The 10,984-nt window shown below is 60.1% G+C and overlaps 2 protein-coding genes across 2 annotated transcripts in view; one reads left to right on the forward strand and one right to left on the reverse strand.

Annotated features, from left to right (window-relative positions):
- The window catches only part of GBA2 (glucosylceramidase beta 2), a 10,086-nt gene extending 5,786 nt beyond the window's left edge, over nt 1–4,300 (forward strand). The window contains exons 4-17 of the mRNA XM_007946910.2: nt 97–315; nt 614–853; nt 1,040–1,142; nt 1,273–1,426; nt 1,503–1,628; nt 1,818–1,990; nt 2,168–2,272; nt 2,460–2,567; nt 2,663–2,814; nt 2,888–2,994; nt 3,138–3,280; nt 3,365–3,480; nt 3,574–3,765; nt 4,022–4,300. Of these exons, the coding sequence (XP_007945101.1) occupies nt 97–315; nt 614–853; nt 1,040–1,142; nt 1,273–1,426; nt 1,503–1,628; nt 1,818–1,990; nt 2,168–2,272; nt 2,460–2,567; nt 2,663–2,814; nt 2,888–2,994; nt 3,138–3,280; nt 3,365–3,480; nt 3,574–3,765; nt 4,022–4,300 (2,217 nt within the window). The remainder of the gene's footprint in view (nt 1–96; nt 316–613; nt 854–1,039; nt 1,143–1,272; nt 1,427–1,502; nt 1,629–1,817; nt 1,991–2,167; nt 2,273–2,459; nt 2,568–2,662; nt 2,815–2,887; nt 2,995–3,137; nt 3,281–3,364; nt 3,481–3,573; nt 3,766–4,021) is intronic.
- Nucleotides 4,301–4,697: 397 nt separating this feature from the next.
- Nucleotides 4,698–7,940, reverse strand: CREB3 (cAMP responsive element binding protein 3). The gene is made up of 9 exons (XM_007947015.1): nt 7,803–7,940; nt 7,558–7,708; nt 7,415–7,482; nt 7,233–7,331; nt 6,153–6,259; nt 5,983–6,051; nt 5,289–5,373; nt 5,111–5,195; nt 4,698–5,035 (listed from the first exon to the last, which is right to left on the reverse strand). The coding sequence occupies exons 1-9, from the start codon at nt 7,938–7,940 to the stop codon at nt 4,698–4,700; spliced, it is 1,140 nt and encodes a 379-aa protein (XP_007945206.1).
- Nucleotides 7,941–10,984: the final 3,044 nt, after the last annotated feature.

Here is a 10,984-nt window from a genome sequence, read left to right on the forward strand (position 1 = left end):
TGGTGGTGCGGCGGGAACCACCGCAGGCTTGGGGAGAGGAAGGGCTGCTTTGAGGTGCCTGTGGGTTTCCCCATCCCGGTCTCTGCCTTGATGTAGTTCACGGTGTGCTTGCGTCGGGAGGGACAGACCGTGTACCAGCAAGTCCTGTCCGTGGAGCGCCCGAGCGTGCTGCGCAGCTGGAACTGGGGCTTCTCTGGGTTTTTTGCCTTCTACCACGCCCTGTACCCCCGAGCCTGGACGGTTTATCAGCTTCCCGGCCAGAACGTCACCCTCACCTGCCGGCAGATCACGCCCATCTTACCCCATGACTATCGGGTGAGGCTCACTGCTCCCTCCCTGGGCTCTGCGTTGCTGAGAATTCTGTGACCTGTGAGATCTGTGACCTGTGAGGGGGGAGGTTGGAATGCTGAACTTGCCCAGGACCACTGCCCGACTGGTTCCCACTTTCTGTCTCCTGGAAGGAGCCTGCCTGGGAATATGGGGAGATGGGAGTGGGGGACAGAAGAGAATATATTGGGGATTGTTTGAGTTGGGGTCTGTGCCCAGAACTGAGCCTGGGAGGGGAGTGGGAGGGCTGCCCTGAGTGCCAGCTGAGTCTGGTCTCTGCCCACAGGACAGCAGCTTGCCAGTGGGAGTCTTTGTGTGGGATGTGGAAAATGGAGGGGATGAAGCCCTGGACGTGTCCATCATGTTCTCCATGCGGAACGGACTGGGGGACGAGGATGACGGCCCCGGGGGGCTGTGGAACGAGCCCTTCTGTCTGGAGCGTGACGGAGAAACTGTACAGGGGCTACTGCTGCATCACCCAACCCCCCCAAACCCCTACACGATGGCTGTGGCTGCACGACTCACGGTAGTGGACGGGCCTACCCTATACCTTAGCCCCTGAACCCCTGGCCCCTGAGCCCACCCCTACGTGGCATCTCCATCAGTTCCTAAGTGCCACCCACACCACAGGCCTTCTGCCTCCACAACTCGTTTCGTCAGAATCCAGTGGACTGGTGCGCCCCCCCTTACAGCATCTCTGGTCCCTTAACAGGCAGATACCACGGTAACCCACATCACAGCCTTTGACCCTGACAGCACCGGGCAGCAGGTGTGGCAGGATCTGCTTCAGGATGGACGGCTGGACTCCCCCGCTGGTGATGGGGGGGTCTGACAGGGAGGTGGTGGGCACAGCGGTAGGGGCCTTGCTCCCATGTTGGGGTGCCCTGGCGGCCTGGTTTTGGGCCTGAAGGGTGCTTGTGCTGATTCTTCTCGCCCGTCTCTCAGGCCGAAGCGCTCCCTCTCAGAAAGGAGCAGGCGTCGCAGGGGCTGTGTGTGTAGCAGGCAAGCTACCGCCTCGAGGCCGATGCTGCCTGGAGTTCTCACTGGCTTGGGACATGCCCAGGATCATGTTTGGAGCCAAGGGCCAGGTCCACCACAGGTGACAGGAGGCGGAGCCAGGAGGCGGGGCTTTGAGCTGCAGCCCACCTTCTCATCCCTCCCCTCTGGCGCCCTAGGCGGTACACGAGGTTCTTCGGTCGAGATGGCCACGCAGCACCTGCCCTCAGCCACTACGCGCTGTGCCGCTACGCAGACTGGGAAGAGAGGATCTCAGCCTGGCAGAGCCCAGTGCTGGACGACAGGTGCCAGTGGGGCCCGTCTCTGCAGCCACTCTGCCTTTCTCCCGGGCACTCAGACGCCCGCTGGGACACCTGAAAGTCAGCAGAGCAGTGCTGAGATTGACTGGGCGCTCCCGCTCTTGCTGACCCCAGGATCCTCCCCCTTTCCCGAGAGGGCCACTCTCAAACTGTTCCCTCCTCCCGACTTCTCAGATCCTTGCCGGCTTGGTACAAATCGGCACTCTTCAACGAGCTCTACTTCCTGGCCGACGGAGGCACGGTGTGGCTGGAGGTGCCCGAGGACTCCCTCCCGGAGGAACTGCAGGGGCACATGAGGCAGCTTGGGCCCACGCTGCGGGAGTACGGGCGATTCGGCTACCTGGAGGGTAGGGTCGCTGGGGAGCTGGGGGTGGCCGAGCATACCCCTGAGCCAGCGAGGGCCCTGCCACAGGGCAGGACGGCGGGTACTGGCCGGGGTGTGGAGGCTGTGGCCTGGTGACGAGCTAGAGCAGGGGCCGTGCGGGGCAGCAGGGACTCTGGCGACCGGTCTCCCGCCCCTCCAGGCCAGGAGTACCGCATGTACAACACATACGACGTCCACTTCTATGCTTCCTTCGCCCTCGTCATGCTCTGGCCCAAGCTCGAGCTCAGCCTGCAGTATGACATGGGTAAGGGTCTGTCCCGTGCCCCGTCTCCTTCCTGGGCTCCCACGTGCCTGAACGCTGGTCAGGTTGTCTCTCCTTCCATCTCCCCTCAAAACATACCTGCACCCTGCTCCTGGGGTTCCCTTTGGGCTCCCAGCTGTGCTCCCCAGCCCGTGCCCACCCCCCACCCAGTCACGTGACCGTCCCCCAGCTCTGGCCACTCTTGGGGAGGACCTGACACGACGACAGTACCTGATGAGTGGCCTCACGGCGCCCGTGAAGAGGAGGAACGTCATTCCCCATGACATTGGGGACCCAGGTGAAAGTCCCTCTGCCCCACAGCCAGCCTCACTCCCACGGCTTCTGCCCCTCTACCTACCCACATGCAAATGAACCAGGTCCCTGCCCCCCCAGATGACGAGCCGTGGCTCCGCGTCAACGCCTACGTGATCCACGACACCGCCGACTGGAAGGACCTGAACCTGAAGTTTGTGCTGCAGGTTTATCGGGACTACTGCCTGACGGGCAACCAGGGCTTCCTGAGGGATATGTGGCCCGTGTGCTTGGTAAGGGAGGCGTGTGCCTGGCTGGGGCCCAGCTGGCCCGGACTCTCTGCTCAGTATCTCGGTCCCGCCCCAGGCCGTGATGGAGTCTGAAATGAAGTTTGACAAAGATGATGACGGACTCATTGAGAACGGAGGCTACGCAGACCAGACGTACGACGGATGGGTCACCACAGGGCCCAGGTCGGAACAGGGGTTGCAGGAGGCCTGAGGTGGGGAACTGGGCACCGGGGGGCTGGGGGTTCAGGGAAGAATGACTGTCGCCTGTTACATTGCGTGACTGGCTGGAGCTGCTGTTCTGACCTCCACCCCGTGTCCCTGACCAGTGCCTACTGTGGAGGGCTGTGGCTGGCAGCCGTGGCTGTGATGGTCCAGATGGCAGCTCTGTGTGGGGCACAGAGCATCCAGGAGGAGTTTTCCTCCATCCTCAGCCGGGGCCGAGAAGCTTACGAGAGGCTGCTGTGGAACGGTGAGCTGGGGGAGGCTGCTCAGAGGGAGTCTGAAGGGGGCTCTGGGGCCACAGAGAGCCTTACGTTGTCCTTCTCTATCCCAGGCCGCTATTACAACTACGATAGCAGCGCCCAGCCTCAGTCCCGCAGCGTCATGTCTGACCAGTGTGCCGGCCAGTGGTTCCTGAGGGCCTGTGGCCTAGGAGAGGGAGAGACGGAGGTGAGAGGGACTCGGTGGGGGAGCCCGTCAGCAGGGTTCTCCCTGGAGGGGGAAGCAGGTGCTGAGACCCACGTCCCTGCCCTTGGCCTCCAGGTATTTCCTGCCCCACACGTGGTCCGCGCTCTCCAAACAATCTTCGAGCTCAATGTCCAGGCCTTTGCAGGAGGGGCCATGGGCGCTGTGAATGGGATGCAGCCCAACGGTGTCCCTGATACATCCAGCGTCCAGTCTGATGAAGTCTGGGTGGGCGTGGTCTATGGGCTGGCAGCCACCATGATCCAGGAGGTGAGGCTTCCCGCGCCGTCTCCCCACCGTCTGCACCTCGGCCAGCCACGGCCGGCGCGTCCACAAGGCTGCCCTCTCTCCCTGGCCTGCACCCCAGCTCGGCTCCTGCCGCCTTTGGGCTTCTGCGCTTGGGTCAAGTTTCTGTCCCCCGTCAGCTGGGGGCTCCCTGAGGGCAGAGGCCCTGCTGTCTCCATCTGTCCAGCCAAAGTGGCTCTTCAGGAGGTGCCACGTGTGTGACTGTCATCTCTGCCCACAGGGCCTGACTCTGGAGGGCTTCCGGACGGCTGAAGGCTGCTACCGCACCGTGTGGGAGCGTCTGGGCCTGGCCTTCCAGACTCCCGAGGCGTACTGCCGCCAGCACGTGTTCCGCTCTCTGGCCTACATGCGGCCACTGAGCATCTGGGCCATGCAGCTGGCCCTGCAGCAGCGGCGGCATAGGAGGGCCTCCAGGCCACCCGCCGAGCAGAACACAGGGCCGCACACAGGGCCTCAGCCTGCACGCAAGGGAGCCACGGCAAACCTGAGCCCGGAGTGAGCCCTGGGAACTATGGGAGGGAGGCGCTCAAGTTCAGCCTCTGGCCTGGCCTTCCCTCCACTGCGACCTCCTGCAGCCCTGAGCCACGGGAACAATCGCCCCTCCCCCAGCACCCCTGCTGTGCCAGTGAAGAGGGGCTGTGGTGACCCGGCATCAGAATCACTCATTTATTTATTTCCGTCCCCTTCCCTGACTGCATGAAATGCTTAGAGGGTCACTTGATCCCACCAGGCCCACTCATGGGATGGCCGACACACACCCACAAATAAAAGACCCAGAAGCCAGGACGTCTGGCGTGTTTGAGCTTCAGCTTCCCAGCAGCGTGTTCCTATCCCTTTGTACTGGACGTGAACAGAGCCCCGGGCTCTCGGGGATGAGGCCCTCCGCGTCCCCCCACCTAGCAAGAGTATCTGCCCTGCAAGACGACAGAGGAGGGGCCGTGCGTAGGGAGCTGTCCCCCCTTTCTCGTGGAATTTGCCTGCAGGGGGAGGCTGGGGCTTGGGCAGGAGTGCAGTGAGAAGGGGTCAGGGAGTGTCAGCTTCAGGGCAGACTGTACACCAGGGGCCTGAGCGTCACGGAACAAGAAGCAGCGCGAGTTGCCAGGGGCCTGGGAGGAGTGGTCTGAGCCGTCCAGCTGCAGCTCTGTGCAGTTCTTTGGTACCTTGGGCTGCAGGCCGTGCGACTCCTGCTGGGGAGGGTCCTCGCTGGGAAGGGATCGCAGCTGGCGGGACAAGGCTGAGGAGACAAAGCAGATCTTCAGACACAGGCCGGGCCTCTGCCCCAGCTCACATGTAGCCTCAAGCCTCTCACCTCTGTACTCAGCGGGCAGGCTCCCCCTTCTGTCAGACGAGTACATAGCAGGTGCGAGGAGAAGGCACACGGAGACAAGCAGGACCTGGAGCACAGAAACGGCGATGAAGAGAGGGACTCCGAGTGGCACCCCGTCCCCGCCGCGGGCGACGGTCCCTCCTTCCATCGCCAGCCTCACCAGGACACAGGTGCTGCTGCTGCTGGCTTTGTTTGTTATCTGAGTCACCGTGGCCTGCAGTCTCCTCAGCTGGTCCTGCAGGGACCTGGGGGGGCGAGAGGATGGGTGGGCACACGCTGGCCTGGCCACTGAGATTCAGGGCAGCCCTTCAGTGAAGGCCACCCTCAAGCCGTGCCTGGCTCCTCTTGTTTTGGTCCTGTTTTTGCCAATGACCACATCTCTGCAGAGAAAACGCTTAAAGTTCCCCATTTAAAACAAACCACAAAAATACAATCTCTCTGCTGGTAAACCCTCCCATGAATACCTTCAGCAGTCCTGCCTGGTCAGCGACCCACGTAATCCTCACCAGGCGGGCCAGAACCTCCACCTTTTGGTCCCAGCTCAGCCGGGTCAGGGTTCCAGCCAAACCGGAAGGTGCTGTCCTCTCTGCGACATGCTTTCTCCACCCCTAGAATCCTACCTACCATCAGATGCCCGCCACCCCGAGGTCTGTCTTGCTCCCTCCTTTCTCTCGGTACTTTTTAGGTATCTGAATCGATTCCGTCGGTGCAGGGAGCTGCTTGGGTTCAGAGACACAGAGAAGGCTACCAGCTGCACACAGGAGCTGCCCAGTTAGAAGCCAAGTGGGGAAGACAGGAGAGGGCGGCGCTGGATGCAAGGGCTGGAAAAGGACTGGTGTTGGAGGGCTGCTTACAGATTCTGTGCTTCCAGGAGCTGGACTCTGCTCTGTAGCTCCAGATTCTGGGCTGTGTACTTCAGGATCCTGGGGGACCAACGGGGACAAGGCCTCTACCCTCCCTTCCAAAACAACCCTTCCCGCCACCTCTCTTCCCTCCACCCTTGGAGTCCCTCCTGCTTTCACACCTGCTCTCCAGACCCCCCACGTACACCTTCTTCTTCCTGCGACACTCCTGAGCAGACCTCTTGTTTCGAATCTTCCTGCGCACTCGTTTCAGAGCTCGCTCCTCCTCCTGGGAGAAGATGGGAGGGCCGTCATCAGAGGGACACCGGACGAAGAGTCGGGAGCTAGTGCGTTCAGCCTCAGCTTCTTGGGCCAACGCCTCCAAGGGCCCGGGTGACGCCTTCACTAACAAGCCCAGAAAAACTAACAATTTTATTATTTAAAAAAAAAGCCTGAGCCAACATCTGCCTCCTTGTGATTTCCACCTATTGACCTTCCCCAGTATCTACCTTTTGGAGCCATGTTGGGCAGACCCCCCTTAGCTATTTTAAGCACTTGACATTTCTTCAGAGTTTAAGAGGGAAAAAAAATCTGGACTGAAATGTTGACTCCTCACCTTACCTGCTCTCCTCAGGGTAGACTCCAGCCTCCTAGGACCTGTTTAAGAGCTGGGCTCACAAGTGGACACTAAGCTGTGCCTCGCCCACCAAAGAGAACAGGGCAGCCCCACCCTGCTGGAGGCAGTACCTGTACTGACAGCCTCAGTCCCCTTCCCTCAGCAGCCATATTTTACTGCTGACCTGCTGGCTCCTCTTGTACTTGACAGAACTAAAATCTCTCACAACCTTGCTGTCAGTGAACACAGATTCATCACCGGTTCCCAACGCTGCCTGTGAGATCACTTGATAAACGCAAACCCAGGAATGTACGTTTATTCTTGTTGGGCCGTTAGTCCAGCCCTGTTGAACTCAAGCTACCATTCAGCAAGAAGCAGATTCCCGTGAAGCCCATGAAACCTAAGGGGCAGGAATCGTCACTTGCACAAGATGCTTACTGTGCTGATGAGTGTTTTATTTTTCTTAATGACAGCACTGGGATTTGTACAAAACCATTTTGCATCCAGCATATTACCTGCATGCCCCAGCTTCCTAAAATTAACAAATTCGCTAAATGCCTCACCTCTGTTCAAGTTACCATAGATATTAACAAGACTAGCTTACTTGAGCCCCCTACAGCCTTTGCTCGGAGGCCGGGAGTCTTACCTTAGTGAGAGGGCGTGTCCCAGGTAGGGTAAGCCCCTCCCTCTCCAGCAGCCTCTCCTCCTCCTCCGTCAGCCTCAGCCTCTCAGTCTCTGGGTGCCGCTGAGGGGTGGGAGGGAAGAGCAGGGTTGCAGGGGGATGTCACAGAACAACGGCAACCCTGCCCGACCCATCCTGTTAAATACCTGCTCCGTCGGCTCCTTCACCCTGGGTGGAGTCACCTGGGCCACCTCCTGCCCACAGCCCCCACTATCTGCAGAAGGACAAGCGTGAACGGGCAGCCGCGCGGGTCTTGTCCCCTCATCCACTCCCGTTGTTTCATCCTCACCTAAATCCTTGGCCATACATTCCTGTGGGAGGGAGTAGCTGTGATCATGACGGACAGAACAGGGGCTGGAAGGGCCGAGAGTGGTCCACGATGATGCCGGTGGACTCAGCAGGGATTCCAGGAACTCCTCCACGGCCCATTCACTCAATACCTGCACACGATTCAAAGGAACGTGCTCTGGCTGTCGCCACCGCGTCCCCACCGTCCCCAGCCCGGTGTCTCACCCACTCAGAACTGCCACTCACCTCGGAGAGCGGCGGCTCCCAGTCCAGCGGCGCCTCCGCGGCCTCCTCGGGCGCCACCCCCAAGTCTCCGCTTTCCTCTAGCAGGAAATCCAGCAGGTCCTGGTCACTGGGGCCCAGTGCCAGCTCCATACGTGACATCGACGGAGAAGACGGGCAGAGACTCGGGGTCCTCCTGGCCACCCAGTTCCGACTCCTGAACCCCTGGCCCGATCCCAGCCCAGGCGTCGCTCTGGCACCCACGGATTGTCCCCCTAGCTGCTAGCCCTTTCCCCATGGGCGACTCGATTCTGCACAACTTCCAACACGACGGAAGTAACACATCTCGCCCGCACAGCATTCTGGGACATGGAGTTCCCCTAACGCGGAAGCGGCCTGGGTGCTGCGCCACGTCCCAGGGGCTATGCAAATAACTGGGCCGTCCCTCGGCCTCCGCACCCCCTGAGGGCGGGAATTCTGGGGATCCGGCTCCGCCCTCGCCTCGAGCGAGAAAAGGCAGGCTTCGAACCTAAAAGGGCCTCGGGCGCGGGGCGGCAGTTTGCGCCGCTTCCTACCGGGGAGGAGCCGCCAGGCTTCAGCGGGCGCGGGAGCATCGAGAGCTGGGGCCAGAGCAGCTTCCTGCCGGCCCTGAGACCATAGAGCGCCGGCCCAGGGCGCCGCCCGCGGGTGGGGGACGTCCGGGGACGGAAGTGGCCGGGAGAGTGTGTCGGCGGGAGGGCGAGGCCGGAGCCCGGGAGCGACCGGGACGACGCGCGGGCGAGCGGGCCGGCGGGCGGGGCGCACAGCCGGGCAGCTCAGGTAGGCCGCAGCGGGCCGAGCGGGAGCCCGGGGTGGGGCTGCGAGGCCCGGCCCGGCAGGCGGGAGGACGGGCGGGGCCCCCGGCTGCCCTGCGCCTCCTGTCTCGGGTCCTGTTGCAGAGGTCAGGGTCCAGCGTCTCTCGGCTTGGGGCTCCGAGCTAAGGAGGCCGTTTTACGAGAGGCCCGCCTTTCCGGGGAGCTGTCCTCGGCCTGGGATGGGTTCAGGGGAGACGAGGCGTGAGCGCAGGGTGGCGCAGGGCGGGGATCGGTTTTGGGGGCGAGCTGATAGCGGATATTTGTGTAGGAACGCGTTGGCGAATTTGGGAAGAGATGAGGTTGGCTTGTGGGTTCAGGGTTAGCTTGAGGAGTTACAAAGCCAGGTCGACACTTCGAGTCCCATTTTGTAAGGTTTAAATTAAGGTCATTAACACGTTATCTAGGATGAACAGCCTAAGTCAAAGCCTGGAATTAGGTTAGAATCCCGGTTTCAGGCTTCCAGATCGTTGGCATGGTCGTTGAGGCCTATAAGCAGTGGCGGGGTGGATGCAAATGAATTATAAGGTTCAAGGCTCAGCATTGAGGATGCAGGTCAGGGGGATTGGTGCTAAAGGTCGAATCAGATCAGCATTTGGGATCAGGCAGCGCATTTGGCTCCCGGCTGGGGAAGAGATGCATGTCAGAGCCGGAACTGGAAATTGGGAAATTGGTTAGGATAGGGGTTAATGGCATTAGGAATTAGGGGCAGCTTTAGGGCCTCTGATTGAGGCCAGCTAGTTGACATGGGGCAGCAAAAGTGTCAGAGACTGTCAGTAGGTGGATACCCTTGTTTTGAGGCGGGAGTCTCTTATTCGTAGTAGTCACGGGAGCTTCTTTGGCCCAAAAAGATGACAAACTTAAATTCTGGGTTGGAAGTGCAGGGAACTGGGAACCCACGTTTTCCGGTGCTTTCTCTAAACCCAAGGCTCTTTCTGTGGTCAGCATAGGTGGGGAAAAGGGTGTCTGGACTATGTTGCTTATGAAGTAGGAGCTGAGAAAGGCACAGGGGCCCACTGATGCACAGTGACTCCTTATAAGTGTCTGTGGGGGAGGGGACTGGTGGCTAAAGGGGAAGCTGACCAAGGAAACACTGTTGTCGTGGGAGACAGAGACTGCTGAATCCCCTGAAAGTTAGCCCCCAGTGCCCCTAGATGTTAAGGCTTCCTTTCCAGCTCTCATCCCTGGCCCTGCATTCCACGTCCTTCCTGCATACCCCCGTTTCAGAAGACTTGCCATGACCCTCCCGTATTTTTCATCTTACCATCTGTTCCCACCCTGAGTTCTGCTAGCCCCTCCCCACTTGATTCTCTCAGTCCACCTTAATGTACCCTCACCCCAAGCTGAGCTTTCCGATGATCTTAAAACCCCCTTCCCACCATTTCCACCCACTCATTCACCCGCATACCATCTGGGCCTCTGAGCAGCTCCACAACCCAACACAACTGCCATGGACCCCAATTCTAAGCCTCCTTTAATTTCTTGGTCCAATTGCAGATCCCCTCCCCCACTCCCCCCCAACAGAAAAGAGGAAACGAGACCCAAAGAGGAAACTGGGTCTTGTTGATCCCACGCCCAGCCAGGCCACTGACCACACCCCCATTTGACTGCCAGCCTGACCCAGCCACTGACCACGGCCCTTTCCCCTGCCCAGCCTGACCCAGCCACTGGCTGCACCCCAATCCTTCCAGCTTTCTTTAACCACTGCCAGTGTCCCCTCCCCTCCTCTCCCCTCCCCTGCCTAATTTAGCCCCTGACCACAGCCCCGTCCTTCTTGCTGCCCTGTGCCTAACCTGGCCTCTGACCTCACTGTCTCCCTCTGAGCCTGCCTTGTTCATCGCTCCCTTCTCTAGCCTGAGCCGGTGACTGGTCGTGTATTCATCTTCCTGCCACCATCACCGTCATGTCTTCCCCATTCCCAGGCGGCTGTAGTCACTGACCACGCCCCATCTGCCCCTACCTGCGACTAATCACATGCCTATCCCCTTTTCCCCACAGCCTCATCCTCACATTTCCAGCTCCACCTGACCGCTTTGCCCTCACCTAAACTCAGGCTGCTGAAGCTGTCCCAGCCACAGAGTGGCTCCTGATGACAGGAAGCTATGGGGCCTCGGTCTGACCTGAGGGCTGGTCTCTGAGAGCTGACAGGGCAGACTTGGCAGGTTCAGTGACTTCTGCCCTGGCCGTTTCTTCTGTGTGAGCCCAGCCTCCCCTTCTAACTATGGCTTCTCCATCTCTCACTTGGGCTAATGGGACATTTTTCTAACCAGTCTCCAAGACGATTGTCAGAGTTGTTTTCTGAAATCCCGCCCTGGTCATGTTCCTTCTCTGCTCCCAAGCGTCCCCTGGCCTCTT

This window comes from Orycteropus afer, unplaced genomic scaffold (assembly GCF_000298275.1).
Source record: "Orycteropus afer afer isolate SDZICR_OR568_19922 unplaced genomic scaffold, OryAfe1.0 scaffold00174, whole genome shotgun sequence".
Lineage (NCBI taxonomy): Eukaryota > Metazoa > Chordata > Mammalia > Tubulidentata > Orycteropodidae > Orycteropus > Orycteropus afer.